General features: G+C 45.3%; 2 protein-coding genes across 6 annotated transcripts in view; both read right to left on the bottom strand.

Moving 5' to 3' along the window:
* The window catches only part of LOC135401726 (zinc finger protein jing homolog), a 93,667-nt gene extending 80,334 nt beyond the window's left edge, over positions 1-13,333 (bottom strand). Inside the window, exon 1 of the mRNA XM_064634276.1 lies at positions 12,981-13,333. Coding sequence (XP_064490346.1) covers positions 12,981-13,288 — 308 coding nt within the window. The 5' untranslated portion in view covers positions 13,289-13,333. The remainder of the gene's footprint in view (positions 1-12,980) is intronic.
* Positions 13,334-14,242: 909 nt separating this feature from the next.
* LOC135401723 (phospholipase D2-like) overlaps positions 14,243-18,943 on the bottom strand; it is a 29,365-nt gene continuing 24,664 nt past the window's right edge. For all 5 annotated transcript variants that reach the window (XM_064634271.1, XM_064634272.1, XM_064634270.1 and 2 more), the window contains one exon: positions 14,243-16,118. The gene's annotated coding sequence lies outside the window, so the exon portion shown is untranslated. The remainder of the gene's footprint in view (positions 16,119-18,943) is intronic.

Raw genomic sequence — 18,943 nt, 5'->3', positions numbered from 1 at the left:
TGGCGGTTGCGTTCATTTATGAGCGTAAAAAATGTAGCGAAAAGCTTCATCGACGGAAGGCCGGTAACTCGTCCAATTACTTTGCGGGGTGTGTCACGTGACGGAAGTGTAGAACCAATTAGCGCCGTTCCTGCGGCTTTCCGTCTCCATCGATCCTCCATACAGCAGCATTTCCGAGGGACCAAGTCGGAAGTTCCTCTTCCCCCTTGACTGCATGCATCCTTACTAATCTGTTCCCTCAGCAGCCCTTGTGTTATAGGAGGGTATTGCTTTCTTCGAACCACACGTTCCGACCATTCCCCCGTAACACATTGTATATTTAGTAAGGAAGGAACGTACATTCGAGGACCGGAACTCGAACCGCAACGCGAGGCTTCTCGAAACCCTCGAGGAAGCACGTCCTAAGCGTGCTGGCATTCGATTCGGCGTATACCGAATTGGCAACCTTGGATTGGATGGGAGTTCAATCTATTAAATAAGCCCTTCGGATTTGGTGCTTATACAGGCATAAGAGAAAGGCGTCTGGACTACTTGTGGGAAGGAAGCAGGTTGAAGTGGATCTTGTCAACTGGGTCCTATACCCTAATGCAAGACACATCCTATATTGTTCACCGTTGGATTTTGAAGTAAGTTGCCCAGTTTTGCTTTCCGGAGAAGCGACAAAATTCGCCGTTAGCACCATAAGCAGCGAACAGACGTGGACAGGTTGAGGTGGGATTCGAACTCACCACCTCCTCATCTTTAGCAATTGCACCGCGATTGCACGCTCTTGCCGTGCAGGATGTTGATCGCAAGATCCGCGCTTTTCTGGACCATTCATATATTATCGTACCATGTATATGTTAGAGCACCTGCATCCGTCAAGAACTGTTTCTCGAAACGCGTAAAGATTGAATTAATAATAGTGAGTTTTAGTATACCGTTGATAAGGTTATCGTGTCTAGCGGAACCAATCGCAGTCGTGCGTGACTCAGAATCTTATCCACTGATTGGTTCCGGTTGATACGGTTCAACGCGAGCCACCTTATCAACGGTCTGCTAAAACTCTCTAATAGTGAGTTTTAGTGCATCGTACGCTATCGCCTTTAGGTACGTAAGGAAGAGCTTCGGTGGTTCTGCGCACGCGCAAAACATAAAGAGAGCTTCGCGCAGTGCGCAGTAACATTACGCTATCCCTTACGTACGCAAGGGCGATAGCGTACCTTGCACTACACCTCACTATTAGAGAGTTTTAGTACATCGTACGCTATCGCTTTTGCGTGCGCAAGGGATAGCGTTGGTGGTTCTGCGCACGCTCATAACAGAAAGAGAGCTTCGCGCAGTGCGCCGAGCCGCCACGCTATCCCTTACGTACACTGTCGCCTTTGCGTACGTAAGGGATCGCGTGGTGATTCTGCGCAATGCGCAAGGCTCTGCTTGTGTCTTGCGCGTGCGCAGAACCACCAACGCTATCTCTTGCGGACGCAAAGGCAATAGCGTACGATGTACTGAGACACACTATTAGAGAGCTTTAGCAGACCGTCGATAGCGTGGCTCGCGTCAAACCGTATCAACCGGAACCAATCAGTGGATAAGATTCTGAGTCACGCACCACTGCGATTGGTTCCGACAGGCACGATATCCTCATCAACGGTATGCTAAACGTCACTATTGTCTCGATCGACACAATGTCGCAGGGTGGAGCAATTCGATTAAAGTTATTTCTGCATCGAGGAAGCCACAAATCTGCGAGTACATGCGAAAGAGAAAATAGAGAAAATGCGCTCACCGTTTAATTGAACGAGGGATCGATAAAAATGAAACTGCGCTCGCACCTGTACCGATACGGGACAAACAAACCGAGAAAGACATAGCGGATGCGATAAGCCACCGAAGCCATGAAATGAAAAATACGAGTAAATTTGTAATGCTAAGTGCTTCCAAACCTTGTTATCGTTCGCCTCTGCGCTCGTAAACTTGCTTCAAACTTTCGTAATATTATTTCCTCCTCCCCCCTCTTTCTCCCTCTCTCTCACTTTGCTGGAGTTTTGATAGCAAAGTTTACGAGAGGATACGTTCAACTCAAGTTCATGACCACAATACCCGTTGCTCTTGTTGGCGAAAGCGAAGTTGATGTGGGAACACGAATTAAGAGGCTCGCTGAACGATAACTTCGGAAAACAACTACTGCGTATAGGTTAGAGAGCAACGATCACGTGACATAATTGCGGTTGGAAGTGAACGGAGCTCTTGAGAGTGGCATTTACTCAGTTTAATTATCGTTCTAAAAAGCTGACTGCTAAGTAACATAATTGCGCTTTAAATTCAGTATTTTCACGAGCTAGCTGTAACTGGAACTAAAGTACTTCTTCTAAGTAACTTAACCCATAACTCCGTCGTATGTTCGTCGAGTACCAAAACGTGGCTAGTCAACTCCTCTAGCTGGTTAGCAGTGGTCCGGTAGAAGAAAAAATTAAATGCGCGTATTTTACCGGCGAATTTTATCGACACAGAAAAATAAACAAAACCGGGAAAAAGTGTCGTGTCCATGAAAAACGAATCGCCTGCCTACCCTGCAGACTTCAGTCGCCCATGCATACATCTGGAGCTTTTACAAAACACATGTCTGTCGGAAGAACCGAGAAAGAAAAAAAAAAGGAAAAAGAAATCCCTGACGGAAACAGTGACAAACATGAGCTCGCGACAGATTTACCAACAGAACCTTCAAGGACCAATCCTTGGCTCGTATCCATATCCACACACGGCAGCGTAAGAAACTCAAATAAACAGTTGATTAGATGGGGGGGGGGAAAATATATGGGAACAGCAGGAAGGTCCGTCCGAGCCTCCAGGAACTGATTCGCGAAAGTTTCCTGTTCCCACTGAACCTATGACATCATCTGCATATTGGGGTCGTGATTGGAGTAGACGAGAGGATACTATATACGTTGCTCATCCCGCTAAAGAAATGGCAATAGATTGTTCGCTAATACATCTAAGAGAGTAGGGAAATATGCGAGACAAACAAAATAATAGATTACGTAGAGAGGTTGTTCATAAAATTATCCTGCCGTTCACGACCTGTTTCTCTGCGTTCAAGACTTGTTAGCCTTCTAGGAAATGGCGTCACATGATGAAAAGTCAGATGTGTCCAGTTGGTGTGATATACCTAAGTGCACCGCACCAGCATTGACCCGATCATAATGATATACTGTAGGAGACGAGTGAGCCCCATGTCTGCAAGGATATGTCCAAGAACTTCGATGTTCAAACGCTCTGACGATGAGTTAGACCAAGGACGACTCCGAAACAGCCGAGAACAATAACCTGACGAGTAAAGAACTCGATGACCCACATCCATTAGAGTACAGTCAAACTCTTTTACAACGAAACTCAGGGGACAGCAAAAAAAAAAAAAAAAATCGCAGTAAAGGTATTTTCGTTAAAAAGGATGTCCATTATTGGACCTATAGGGCTCCAGCGGGACGGCAAAAAAATTTGCTGTAGTGGTATTTTCGTTAAAAAGGTGTTCGCTATAAAGGAGTTTGACTGTATTATGCACTTTATACATGTCCCGTGTACGTCCCGTAAAGCTCCATGTATCCTGTCAGCGGCATAGGTCGGCAAATCCATTCCAGGAATTCGCCATGATGGCCATCATTCACCACCGTATCATGGAGATCAATATTAACAATAATTCGTGATTTTACGTCGCGAGACAACTGTGATCACAAGCGTCGCCACAGTGCATGGTCGGTACGTGGATTAATTCTGCCCACCTGAGGGTTCTTTAACGTGCGTTGAAATCTCAAAACACGGCAAATTTAACGTCCCTCCGTGTGAAAGCACCTCGTACCTTGCCACCAAGCTGCTGGCGCCCGCAGCAACCTTGGAATCAGTAATATCATCGAGAATGAAGTGGCGTTGAGTCGATTCGATTCTATTTTATTCTTGAGCCGATTCTATTTACACAACGTATCGAAGCAAGCCTGCCGCAAGTTTCTCTATGCAGACTAGCACGACGTAGATATATACGTATCTTTCCCAGAAACTTTTTCGAGAGTTTCTGTCAACACTTTCGCTGTCACGAGTACGCAATCAGAGAACGGCATCCCCGGCACAATCTCTATCCGCGAGTCGGCGATTCGCGAGAGAGAAGTTTGAATGCTTCGCGCATGCGGAGCCACAGAATGTATTTCCCAATATTTTTTTTTCTTGTCAAAAACGTAAATTTAAGAAAGGATACGACAATTTCGGTCGAAACACGAGCCTGGTCACCGGTGGTGGTTCAAGGGGAATTGTTACTGTTTCGCAATGTCACAAAAACGCGTTCATTTTTTTTTTTTTTAATTTTCCGGTTGTAGCGCATGATAAAAAAGTACATGGCAGAAGTAAAAGTCCATAAGACAAACGACAAGGATAGTTAACGTTTTCTGACTTTTCCATTTATTCGAAAATCCGTTAGTACAAGTCGAGGGTTGTCAGTATGCGGGTCTGGTCAGGGACAACACCGACGCAAAAATCTCAACTGACCTGACGTCTCTCGCACCCGTAACCAATACCCGATTTTTGTGAAAAGAAGGCGTGTGCCAATATTCGAATTTTTCTAATACTGAAGCGAGTAAACGATAATCTACCGCACTTACCCCGGATTGCAAACTGCAATTCAGAGGACCTCTTCACGTGGCTTGTTTCTAACCGACTTAGAGTGAACGTCCAGAAAACCAAATTTATTATATATTTAGACCGATCAATAAACCAGTAGATCCATCATTCTTGTTACATATTAATGGAGCACCCCTCGAGCGAACAAGTGAAATAAAATTCTTAGGTGTCTTGTTTCACGAAAATTTACACTGGAATACACACGTTAATAAACTCGCTCACCAGTTGTCAAGATCAGTAGGCGCAATAAGTCGAATCAGGAATATTCTTCCGAAATGGTTGATCAAAACCATTTATTACCCCCCCCCCCCCCGCAATAGTTTACTCAAAGCTCTGTTACTGTCTGCTGGTTTGGGGCAATACAACAGCCGGGAACTTACGTAAACTGCGTGTCCTTCAACGCCGTGCTGCGCGCATGATTACAAATGATGATTTGTTTTACCCCTTCTGCACAGCTATTTTCCAATGCGCGCATTCTTACTCTTGAAAGCATGTTTACATTTAAACTGGGAGTATGTACAGTCAAACTCCTTTACAACGAACGCCTTTATAACGAAAAGGCAGTTACAACGAACGTTTTTCGCGGTCTGGTCAGGCGTCCATAGGATTCAATGTATACTTCGGACATTTATAACGAATTCCTTTATAACGAATGTACCGAAATAACGAGGGGGGGTAAAAAGGTCAAAACAGAGATAAGGTTCCATGTGTATTCTAGGTAGAATGTCTGATGTGCGTTTTGATCAGAACAATGAAATTCTACCAATAAACAAGATTAAGGCATTTTTCTTTTGAAACATCCGTTTTAACGAAGTTACCTTTACAACGAAGATTTTCCGCGGTTTCCTGAAGTTCGTTATAAAGGAGTTTGGCTGTATTCATAAACTGGTAAGGGAAGGGAACCTCGTGCTTAGATGTATAGGACGATGCTGTACCCAATAAGAGATGTCCGAAAATTCGAAACACCTTTGTTTAGAACCAACTACGGCAGGCAGTCTATGGGATATTCCTAAATAAGTTTTTGCATTTCATAGAGCCTCTGTAGAGCGTATTAGCAATTTAAACGAGTGTTCAGATCACACTTGATAACGAATTCAGATAGCGCTCTACCCTGTAGACACTCTTAACCATTTCTCCTCCTTGTCGTTCCTCTTTGCCCTGTAATCCAGTTTTGAATTAGCATTTGCATATACAGTCAAACTCCTTTATAGCGAACACCTTTTTAACGAAAATACTACTACAGCAAATTTTTTTTTGCGGTCCCGCTGGAGCCTATAGGTCCAATAATGGGCAACCTTTTTAACGAAAATACCATTACAGTCAAACTCCTTTACAACGAAACTCGGGGGACAGCAAAATAAATTTGCAGTAAAGGTATTTTCGTTAAAAAGGATGTTCATTATTGGACCTATAGGGCTCCAGTGGGACCGCAAAAAAATTTGCTATAGTGGTATTTTCGTTAAAAAGGTGTTCGCTATAAAGGAGTTTGACTGTACTGCGAACTTTTTTTGCTGTCCCCTGAGCTTCGTTGTACAGGAGTTTGACTGTAGGTGTTATTTCCATGTGCTGTTTTTTTTTCCCTTCTCTCTCAGCTTCCTTTGTTTTGTTGCTTCTTTCATTCGAAGTGCGGAATGGAATTAATGTGCAATCACTTATTTTTTGGGGTGTTATTACTTTGCTTGAATACTGCTCGTATTTCAAATGATGTGTGATCTTTTCATGTTCGCTGGTACATCTTGATGTGCTTCCACGAGCTGCATTATGTTGGTCTATGTACCTCGTCAGGCCTGGGCCTTTTGTACATGGACCAAATTTCTGTACCGCAGAAATTGAAATAAGAGTTGAAATTGAAATTCTATATTCGATTCGATTTACGAATCGAATACCAAATTCCATATTCGAATTTAGAGTAGAATCAATGCTCGTTCCAAACCGAATACACTGGAATAGCTCCGAAGATGCACACGTAAGGTACATAATCCACGGAGCAACGGATATGAATCCGGAAAAAAAAAATCCTCGTACATCTTTGAAACGAAGTAATCAACACCTCACACTTTTACTTTATCAACGTTGTCAATAACGCTCGAGTTGGATAACTACGTCCACCTCAACGATTAATTGTAAACGAGGCAAAAAAAGAAAAAAAAAAGAAAAGAGAATGAGAAACTGTTTGATGGCAGCGACTTTGTCCAAATCCACAAAACGAGGTAGGACAAACAGCTGGAACGGGCTCCAACGAAAGACAACACAAATACACCGAAATTCCACACGTCAGAAATAATGAAATGTGAAACAAAATCTGGGTCCAGGTTCGAGTCCTATCCCCGGCACACCTCGTCTTTTTCCTGGAGCACTCGAATTTCCGCGCACGGCATGTTTGAAACGCGACCATCCGCGAGGATCGCCCGCAAAAACCGAATTGTCGGCAAAACAAGGACACACTACTGTTAAGGATTCAAGACTGTCCGGGTCCTGCATAGACAGTCCAGGCTTCACCGCCACACGTCTCACCGAATCTAATCTCCGAAACGACTATAGCAAACAGAGCTCAATCTCGCTCTGCAAACGCGAATATCTTTCTCAAAAGTCCGTGTCAACACGGATACCGTATTATACGAGTTACATAATCGCGAGGTGACATCGAGTATAGGGGGTTATCTCTATCTCATGCAAAGCAGAGGCTTCAAAGTCCGGAGCGCGTAAGAAACGGAGGCATTTCCTGGGAGAACGACGGCACACCCGAAAATGAGAGTTCCCTCGACGCGACCAAATTCTCAATTGGAATTCCTCGGTGATGGTTTCTGTAATGTGGCTCGCGCTCGCAAGAGCTAGGAACGGGCATTACCCGACGCTAAGCCTACAAAGCACGCCACGTCGCAGTGATGGCGGCATACGATGGGGATGGGGCGGTCGCCCCACCAAAAAAAGTAAACTATTTTTGTTTTTTTTTACTTTTCAAACCTCTCTCGTGTTCAACCTGTAAGAACGGCATCTCGGATGCTGAACGAGAAAGTTATAATGATTACACTCAGAGAGAGAGAGAGAGAGAGATACATGATGACGATGATATGTGGATGACTTCCGCTCATTGAGCATTGGGGAAAAACGAGAGGATGGTGATGAGGATGATGATGCTGACGACGCTGACGGGGTCCTAGAGGGAGTCGATCAGGCCGGTAGTTTCCAGGAATTTGATAAAGGGTCGCAAGACGGGACATCTGCTTTCGTTTGTCCCGTGGTCCCAAAATGACACTGAATGATTACACTGACAACAACAACAACATATATATTGTGATGATGAAGTGGGGAGATTTTCCACTCTAGGAGTGGAACGCTACCCCATAGCTAGGGGTCTAATATGAGTGGTGACAATGATCAGTGATGACGATGAGAGATGACGGGAATGATCGAAGTGGCGATGACGATGCTGGACGTGATCGTGGTGGTGGGAGTGTCCGAGGGCGCTGCTGGGGTCATAGTGAGTCCTTTAGGCCTGTCGCCTCAAAGAAGTGAACCACGTGACGTAAGGCCGTCCTGGAGTCGGCCGCGGTGTCCCAAGGGCCGAGGATGGTCGACAAGTTGAAGGGGCGGCAGCCAAGGGTGGCAAGCTGCGACTGCAGTGCACGCCTCTCGTTGAGATAGGTCCGGCAGCTGAGGAGTATGTGCTCAACGTTGGCAAGTACGCCACACTCGTTGCACATAGGGCTAGCCTCACAGCCTAGCTGGTATCGATAGGACGGAGTGAAGGCCACATTCAGACGTAGCCTGTGGATGAGTGACTTCAGAGGACGAGGAAGCTTTGCAGGCAGTCGGTATGACAGCGTTGGGTCTACATTCCCCAAAGAGGACATAGTTGGAATGTCGTGTTGCCACTGTAGGGTAGACCAGGAATCGGACAAATGCCTGAGGAGGGATCTTCTGTCTCCTCTCGAGAGTATAATGGGCATAGAAGGTCGTTGTTGGTGTGCAGCGGCAGCGGCAGCGTCGGCCTCGTGGTTCCCAGTTATTCCGCAATGCCCTGGAACCCACTGAAAGGCAACGTAGTGGGAGCGATCTTGTAGGGACTTCAGGGCGCACAGGATGTCTATCACCACTGAGGCAAGGGAACCGCGGATGCCCATGTTCTTAATGCACAGGAGAGCTGCTTTGGAGTCTGTGTAAATTACCCAGTGCCGCGGTTCACAGTCTTCCGCATATGTCAAAAATAACAAGATAGCATAAAGTTCAGCGGATGTCGATGAGGTACGGATTACACTGAACTGTGCAAATAACTCCCCAAAACGCGAGTGTGACACGCAGAAAGTACGAATACAACATTTCAAACACTACGTTTTCCTCTGGGCGTTAAATATAGGTAGAAAAAGATGTATAACTCGCAATACCGTTCGAAGGTTGAACACAACTATAGTACTGCCATGGCCCCTCGATCGCTCTCTCGTACTGCAAAATGTGCAGGATTTTTCACCGGGGGTCCTCGTATGGCACGAGACAAAAGGTGTGTCTTGACTTGACCCTGCGTTTCGCTTGTTTGTTTGTTTGTTTATTTTACTACAAACGTAGCGAGGAAGCTACGGGCTAAAGGTATATAGCATGGCGTTCGCGTCACGTCTGATTTCGTGATGAAGAAACGCAAAAGAGGCGCGTGACTCTTCTGCGTTTCTTCGTCGTGTGCAAAGTAAACTAACATACTTTGCATCCCCTTCCAACTTCTTCAGTTCAAACCAGCTATAGCCCAAAGAAGTTCTCCTTTGTAGTCCAATTTCTCAAGTATACAGCCAGCGACACTTTACACATCGCTCGGAGCACGTCACGTACTCTATATACAAAGGGTACGATTTCAGCTCTCGTGATAACGTGAGGACTTCGAGAGTTTCAAAGTGCTTCATTCACGAATACAGCTATATAGACTCTAACGTGGACATTCGACGCGCAATAACCTATATAATCGCAATAATAACTCACGTGGTTTTACGTCGCGAGACAACATGAGCGGCTCCACGTGGTCGGTCCGTGGATTCATTTATTCAACGTTAATAAAACGTCACATCCTCGGTGTAAGAGAGAGTGCACGCTCTCAACGGATCCACAGAGCACGCAATGATAACCGATCAGCGTCTTTCAATCATCATCATCATCATCAACCGATCAGTATATTAAAGGAACTGAGCCAGTGAAAAGACGTTAGGCATGCTTGAATCAACAGTTATACTGATGAACAAGAGATAAACTGATGTTCTGAGGCTGGAACAACATAGAAGGGACAGATACAGACAAAGCCTCAAATTGCCTAAGAAATCAACGATGAAAGATGAAAGTCACTGAAAAGGTTACCCAGCTGTAGGGATCGAACCCACATCTTCTGGATTGCCGGTCCAGGGCTCTACCAATTGAGCCAAGCTAACACGCCTCTCCAGTGACTTTCGGGGTGCGTCATCTGAAGGGACGACAAACCAGCCACTCACTCTCACTCACCCTCCTTTCACTCTTACATTTTTTGCTCACTCATACACACATTCATACGACGGAAATCGACGCAAGCGGCACCTGTTGAACAAGAGATAAACTGATGTTCTGAGGCTGACATGCATGAGATGTATATTTCACTCTGAGGACTGAGCAGGAGGACGTGACATTCGACCACAGCGTGGCTTACAAAACAAATATATCGTAGCGTTATCTCACTGCGAAGACATATCGTGATGGTTGATACCACATTGCAAGCACGAAGTTGTGAAAGTACCTTCATGTCCGAAAAAAAGAAGAAGGAAAAGAGGAGAAAAATTACAAAAGTGAGTTAAGATATGAAAAACATCGTTCCAAACATTCAGCGAAACGAATTTCCTCCCAACAGATCACATCGCGATGGACACTATTCGAATCATGCTCACAAATCTGATCGTTTTTTTTTTGGACATTGTCTCGTTGAGTTCCAGCAATCCGCTTTTGTCCCTTGCTACTCACGCCCAGTAAACCATAGAGCGTTAAATCGCGCATACCCTGTAGACGTCCCAGAATGGTAACATGGAGGGATATGACATGGATGTCTCATGAATATCCGCAATGCGACGTTCCGAAATGTACGTCACATGGATGTACAGTAGACATTGCCTTTCAAGTTTGTATAGATCGAGATTGTACTTTCAGATGACAATCAATTCCACCTCAATCTGCGTCACATATATTCAGATGTGGCACTCCTAGTACCGGGCAGTAGTAGTACCGCGTACTCCCAGTACCTAGTACCGGGCAGGCATGAAAAGCATGCAGTGAACGCGCAGACGTCACGGGAAAAAGCATTTGGGCGTCTGAGCCTGCGTATTTTTCAAAACATGAAATGTGCTACTTTGACTTAGATTGTGTCCTTGATTTTCCGGATGTCCTTGCTTGGGACATCGGCGCTTGAATGCTCCAAGTTGTGCGGCAACACCAGTGCGCGAGTTGTAACTAACACATCAGCAAAACGAGAAAAATTGCCGCAGAATTTGGGTAAATTCCTGCTTTAATGACAAAAAAAAAAAAAAAAAAAAAACGTGAGAGGCCCAAGGAAACACGTTTGCTCTTGTATACGTTTATATTTGTGAAAGCCACAGTCTGTTACGGTTTTTAACAAAGTTAGGCCCCATGGGGACGGGTCGATGGCGAAACAACAACCCAAGGTATGTAGGTGGGGGGCGGGGCTATCGGCAGAGTTTCATATCGTGCAAGAAGAAGCGACCAAGACAATGGGACGGGTTGGCAAGCCCTTTCTCCCTTCGAACTTTTCTTCTTCGGCTGTTGGTGCTTCATAATTGGTAAGGGTACTGACACGATAAATTGCAAATTCGAACAAAGTACCTCAATTACAATTATAATTAGTTTATATACCGAATGAACTGCGTGGAATAAGAACATTAAGATGACGTACTGGGACGTGGAAAAAGTAGGACAAATCCTGATCCGCAGGATGCAAAATGGGATGAAAATAGGTACTCTGCGAAAATCTCTGGGATATCCAACCATCCAGATCAGCGTATCACGCGTTTGTAGGATGTATATACTATATGGTTTACTGGGCGTGAATACGCCGTTGCACTGACCCGTTAGTTAGCTGAGTTGTTGCATTTTACTTTCTTTGTGTCCACCTCCTGTTACGGCATTGTCCGAACGTCTGACGGTGACGTTTATGACGAGAAACGAAGTCGTTCTGGGTGAATACACTCCAGGTGTGTTCTGCGACAACAAACAGACATCAAACACAAACAAACCTCCGTTCTATCAATGCTTAGTTACCCAGGCCTCTGGCAAGTTGCACGCAAAATAGACGCATAAAAACCATTCAATGCGACACTGCCGAATGAAAACCCCAGTAGCGGTTACCCTCGAATATAGGTAGCACCGCCGTAGAGTATAAATCTCACGAACTGGTTCCCACGGAGGCGAAACAACCCTTTGAATGAGTGAAAGTTGATCCACGCTGACACAGAAGACAATCCCACAACAAGGGGACATGAAGCAAACCGTGCGACCGCGGCTCTTTAACAACTCTTCCCGATGAAGCCCACAGATGTGAAATGTCGAACACGGATCAGGCGTCAGACGAATGCCTTGTCATCATTGTTTGGAGAACAATGCAGTCAGGCCATCCCCAGGCGACGTGTTTCTGATCATATCTCAATCATGTTCCTCTACTGTTTGGCGAACTAAGCGCATAACGCCTACAAGTTGATCGCACTTAAAATTGGTAAAGCATTCAAGCACCATCATTTAAATAAAGTTGTCGTTGACACCGCGGGAAAATATCAGTCGCGTCGACAGTAGCATCTACTTGACTTCGAGAGGTTCCGAAACATGGGTCTAAAAAAGCACACAGCACGTTGACAGCAATGGAGTTATGAGCTCCCACATCGGGTTATGGACCAATAAGAGCGACCTACCCCAAAAAAGAAAGAAAGAAAAAAAGGTTCCCAAAGGAGAAACAGCTCGCCATCGACCAAACATCACAGCTGACCAAACCTAACGAGGTCGAGGTCAACGCGCACGAGCTAGAAGCTGAAATCGAGACCCTTCTTCTTTGTCCCTTCGGAGATGGACTCTCCGAATTAGGGGGCCCCTCAAGCTGATGAGATCGCGATAAAAAAAAAAAAAAGCCTTTGTGCCTTCGTTCCGTACGGCCGATCTCTGCAGAAATGAAAATGTCCGGAGAAAGTGAAAACGTTTGGAGGTTAGGAGGAACGTGTTTCCGTGACCAACGGCGGCCGAAAGTAGGCACCCAGCGCAAAAACGAACAAAAACAGAGGAGAGGCATGTCGACGGGTTCAAGGCGGGTTGTTCGCCCGGCCAAACTTTTTTCTTACCTGTCTGTGCTTGCAGCTCGATCGTAGCGGTGGCTACGACGCTCGTGCTGAAACCCTGCAGAATCCCTTGCAAGATCGCATCCTGCATTTTTGAGAATATCCAGTGCCGGCGATACTTTGTTCAGTCTTTCCAGGCATTTAGCCAGGGCGGCGCCGTTGGTATTCCCCGATCGCACACTCGCAAAGTCATACTCATTACGCTTGAACAAACAGTCTGGGCGAATCATATCCAGTAGTGCAAACCTATTTTTCACGGGCAATTCCAGATCGTCACCTCTCTCCTTGTCCATGCATCCGCTGGCCGCCATGTTGGACACACACAGCCGACGCTAGCGCTCCCGCACGAGAAAACGCCGCATGCTTGCGCGTGACGTCCCATGTCACGTGACGCTTAGATGGGAGAGCGTTTGCGAGAGAGATACGCACACGCCTCCTCACGTGGGATTGATTGTCATTCACAGCGCGTTCGCGCATCTTCGCACACGCTCGCGTTCTCTTCTTGTTTAGCTCCCTCTCAAAAGTGAGAGGGTTGCTTCTTGGCTGGCCGCCATGTTTGTGTCACTTCAAAGGAAAAAGCAAAGCATGCGGAAGGAACTAATGACGGACAGCGCACGCGACGAAAGCGTGAGAGAAAGCAACAAAAACATGAATGAAGCTCGAGGTGTCGCCGTTATGTTTTTTTCTTTTTGTCTTTTCTCGTTCACTTTTTTTTTCTTTTTACGGGACAACAACGCTTGCAGGGGGACAATCGATGGACGAAGGCTTTACTTTTAATTGGGGTTGGAATTAGCTTCTTCAGACGCATTTTATTCCACCCTCGTCAAAAACAAGATTTCATGGTTTTCCTTTTTTTTTTCTTTTCGTTCTTTGCCAAGAGTTCTTTCAATCTTTCTTCGTTGCCAGTGTAAAGATTGTCGTCTGCGTTAAGAAGGCTGCTGAGAGATTATGGGACTTCACACCTTCTTGCCTACCAGGATGTCTCTGCACACATTCAAACACTTTTTCTTCTATGCTGCAGCAAGTTCTTCGCAGATTTATTCGTTTCGTGTATTTTTCTCGATTTATTTCTCGCGTGGCAATCGACAACAACTCCAATACGGATTTACCATGTAACCTGCATTCCACTTTGGCAGGCGCATCCATGTTGATGAGTGCAATAAATACACAGGAAATACATTGTTTTTGCAGGTATTTCCACTGCAATTATGATTTAAATAAAAAAGCAGAACGAAAAGTTCCATTGAGATGTTGTTGTACAGACATAACTGGTTGAAAATCTTTATTGCATCGTGTGCAGCACCGGTAATAACTCGTTTTCGTAAAAATGTTAAAATTGTATACTATCTGTAAATTGCAATAGCAAACTATTTTTTCATGCGCGCAAGCTTGTTTGGGTTTTTATAAAAGTCCCATAAGTATAGTAAAGTACTTCCATACACGAGAATACTGCTGCATTAAACAACAAGGAAACCCAGATAACACGATCGTCGCAGGAGCAATCGTACTAACCGGGAACTCATATGGCGTGGAAAGCAGTACAAACGTGACATGAAACAAAAATGCATATCAGGCTTGAAATTATACGATCCCAGATTGTAGCCCAATGAACTCATCAGTATGATAATGACAAGGTAATGAATGAATAATCAGAGGTAGTAATGAACTCTTGCTACCTACTGTGATACTTCGAAACAAATTTACCGGTATTTTCGATCGTCTTTACCATGTGAGCCCTGTACATTTGAAATGAGTCAGCCATAAAACTAGCAGAAGGCAAAGTTCCATGCCTGCAACTGACTGAAAAACGGTATTATATCTCATAATGGCATTAAATTGAGCCAAAACTATTAATGTATAGAGATTTGCCAAGCTTTTACTTCTAGTCAGCCTTATAAGCAGATTAAAAATGGCAGTTTGTTTTACGTGATACCACGAGAAATCAACAATGAGATTCCAATACCCATTGGGTGAAGTTTCAACCAGGGCTCGTTCACCCATTCAGCAAGGATGCAAGTGATTATATGAAGTGCTAATGATTACTCAACCTCTAAGGCATTCACTCAACAATGAAGCCCCCAAGTGTTGAAAAATGTGCAGGTAAATACACTGATGCACACATTTTCAACAATATTTGCACACTGCCAAGAAAGACGAAAAACAAAAGAAACAAGCGCAGAATACAGAGGCAATATTTCATTAGAGTCAGAGAGATGTTGCCTCTGTCTGCCTCGATGTTAATTCTTCTGACAATATGTTCTAAATGGTCTAAACAATATGTCTAAAACAACGTCTAAACGTCTATGTCTAAACAATGGTCTAAACAATATGTTCTTGCAAATTATGCCGGAGTACCATAAAGTATGTGCTCTGCATATCAAGCAAACTATACCTTCATTTGTATTACATAGAAAGCAACCAACTCAGTGGTTTGCATCACATTCAATACAGCCTCTGCACATCTTAAAACGACGTATGTGGAAAAACACATATTTGCACACAGCCTGTCTCACGGACAAGAAACAATTATGCTCTGCACAGCAAAACTTTCAAGATACTGCACAACACAACGATAAAATAAAGGAGTTACTATATATTAAAGTACGTTACGTATTGAAACCATATAACACAGGGGCACAAACAAAAACAACTATGGCACAACAATGATGTGACACGCTTCAATAGGGAAAGTTATTGCCATAGCTGCATCACAACAAACACTACAAAATACTCAATAAGTTTCTTGTCATAAAATCTGCAGTAAAAGCTGGCCCACCATTCAGTGCCAGGGACCCGTACGTGGTACAGCATCCAATAAAATATTAGGGCAGAGTCCAAAATGATATGAATATGTGCTAGCATGTAACATAAGCAGCTTCCGCTCGATAATAAATCCCATTAAATTCCTAATATTGGTAGTCTGTATACCAAAGATGCGTTGAAGAAATGCGGATGAGAACGTGCTTTGTTGTGCTGTACGTGAAAGATGCAAGACGCTTGCACTTATGAAGAGTAGAATGATGGCTGAAGTGGTTGATGAGATGCATAAGATGCACGTGAAATTGTGCCAGTCAAGTTGCTTCCTTTCTTTGTGAGCACATTTGAGAGACTGCCAGAGAGGTGACAAGTTGTTGCAGTGACCTACATAATATGCAAGAACAAACAAAAATTGTTAGGAAAAAAAAAAAACTGTGATGCAGAAGCTTATACGGAAAATTTTGCGTGACAGCCCTGTGAGGCCAGCCTCCATGGGACTAATTTTTTGCGACGAAGTTCGCCCGGCAAACTGCCGTGCACGTGCTGGCACAAGCTCCATGTGACCAATAACCAGCGGACGGCGTCGGAGTTTTGCTCCGATGTCATTGTTGCTAGAGCGCAAACTGGCAGTGTTGTGAAATCTAGTGAAAAAGGGTTAAAACTTGGGCGGACCCTCAGTGCAGGGATAAAAGACGACGGACGAACACAAAGGAGAAGAGCGACAACCGTACTGACTGAAGTTTGTGAAATCAGTCGTCCGAAAAAAAATGCACTTAATGTCACAAATTTTACACCTAAATCCAACAACTGTCTAAAAAACGGTGTCCAGTGGTGCCCAAAGAGGCATACTCAATGCGGCTAAAGAAAAAATTGTTTTTTTTTGGCAGAGAATGCCTGCCGCTCGAGCAGTGCAGTATGTTAGGCAGCGAGCAGACCACAGGACGACGATGACGACGACGACTCAGGAGAGCAGAAATCGCACCTAAAGTGCGCTTTGATTGGCCGGCCTCGTGTTCATACGCGGTTGACGCTTCCGATCCCCCCCACGATAGTCGTGACATTGCCCGCCTTAAGGTCAACCTCCATGGAGCGAAAAAGCTGCAAACTTCGCTCAGCGTCCGCCGGCGATTTCGCCCAGCGTCCGCGATTCCGGAAGCGTTAACTGCTGATGAACACGAGGCCGGCCAATCAAAGCGCTCTTCCGCTACGAATCTGCGCAGGCTACGCTTCCTTGTCGTCTGCACGTGATCGTCTGCTCTCGTGAGTCGTCGTCTTCTTCTTGCTATGGGGCTCTGTCGTCTGCTCGCTCTCTCGCCTACTGCACCGCTGGGACGCCATGCATTATCTGCCAAGAAACATGTTTTCGTTTCGCTGTATTGAATATGCCTTACTGGGCACAGTTTGAGTTTGACAATAGAAAAAAATAAAAAAAATGGAAGATATTGAATTCGTCACCTGATGACTTCCGCTGGGCGCACTTTTTTTGGCTGTTGTTGGATTTAGTTACAAAATTTTGTACCATTAAGTACATTTTTCGAGCAACTGATTTCACTAAGCATTCACTTTTTACTCTGGCAACAGTAACATAAGAGCAAGACTAGCAAGACCTTCCGACGCCGTCTGCTAGTTTTTCGCCAACCGAGCTAGTGCCGACGAACAACCGGCGCCGGAACGCGCGTGGCAGTCTGCCGCGCGAACTTCGTTGCAAAAAATTCGCTCCATGGAGGTTGGCCTTCATTGTGGCTCAGTCGATTCCTGCTCTGGGGCGCGTCAAATACAGTTGGCCGAAGAACCGCCAGGCTGTGACCCGAATAGGAAAATGCCCTAAGAGCCCATGTCGCGTCACGCTCGCTGCCCTGCATCCCGCGTTTAAAAACAATTATAAACAGCGCGAGAGAAATCTACGTCGGTTTCCACTCGGAAACCCCAGCGTCTATTTGCAGCGCCGCGCAACGCATTCGAACACATTCTCTGAGGAGTAAACAACAATTAGTTGTTTGAGGTGTTTGAATTCCTCTGAGGAGTAGTCCCGTGAAAGGCAGTCTTCTAAAAGTTGGGGCGGGCGGGGGGGCCCAGCGGCCGCAATACCGTTGCTGCGTTGACTGCTTCGGCGTCAGGTGATGTCTGTTAACGTGGGTTAACGCAATGTCCCGACCTTCATATTTTTTTTTTCTTTTTTAATACCACTCTCCGCAGCTATCAGCTATCCGCTGATGTCGCATCAAAGGCGAGGCGTGGCGTAGACTGGAGACGCTGTTCTGCAAACGACTCCAGTAAACCCTCTGCACGGAATTTCACGCTGCTTTGGTCGAAATGTGCGCATTTCGAACCGGATTATCCGAAGTGTACTGCCAGCCGAGTCCGCTTAGAGCGAAGGGAAAGCCCGTACGCGAAGTTCTTTGTTTGTGTTCTGTCTGTCTTGTGTTCTGTGGCACTTCCGCTTTTATCGAACTGCCGCCCACATATAACGTTTTCCACGCCCGTTGAATTCTGTATGAAGATCATTTACGGTACATATTCAGGGGTAGGAGGGAGGCACGGCAAGAAGCCTGAGAAGCCCTACACATGGCATCGAAAGGTAACACTACAGTCACTATATAGTGACTGTATAGGCAACACGAAGCTCTTTTTTCTGATGAGCAAAAAAAAAGAAAAAAGAAGAAGACCCCCACCAACACTAAATCGTTTTGGCGCAAGACGTCACGTGTACAAGACGAACGCTATGCGACAGAATCGTTGTAAGAGAGCGAGAGAGAGCGACAGGAGATGCCCAAATAGGATTGACAGTGACAGACGTTCGTCGCCGTTGATAAACATGAGGAATGACAGCTGAGCAAGAACGCCATCGTTCTCGCCAACATAGAGGGTTGAACCCGTCACTCTTACCGCTTGCCCGATTTTTAGTTTTAGATCCATATGTGAGCTTTCTTTTTTTCGTTTCCTCTTTCATCTTTTCCGTGGCTTCGTTTTATGCGCAATGCCTCCCCCCCCCCCCCTTAAAAAGTAAGTGCAAAGCAGCCAAAAGCAGCCGAAGTGACTAACTCTAACAGTCTCTACTACTATACTAGCTAGTCGTAACTGTAACTTATGGCGAATTCGCGTGGTCATTGCCTGGTGGTGGTGGTGGTGGTGGTGGTGATAGGGCTTGCCGTTGTCGGCCTCACGTATGTGGGCAACGTCACGAGTCACGCCCTGGGGGAATCTGCGTC

The sequence above is a fragment of the Ornithodoros turicata genome, chromosome 7 (genome assembly GCF_037126465.1).
Source record: "Ornithodoros turicata isolate Travis chromosome 7, ASM3712646v1, whole genome shotgun sequence".
Taxonomy (NCBI): domain Eukaryota; kingdom Metazoa; phylum Arthropoda; class Arachnida; order Ixodida; family Argasidae; genus Ornithodoros; species Ornithodoros turicata.
This window is presented reverse-complemented; position numbering and strand designations above follow the sequence as displayed.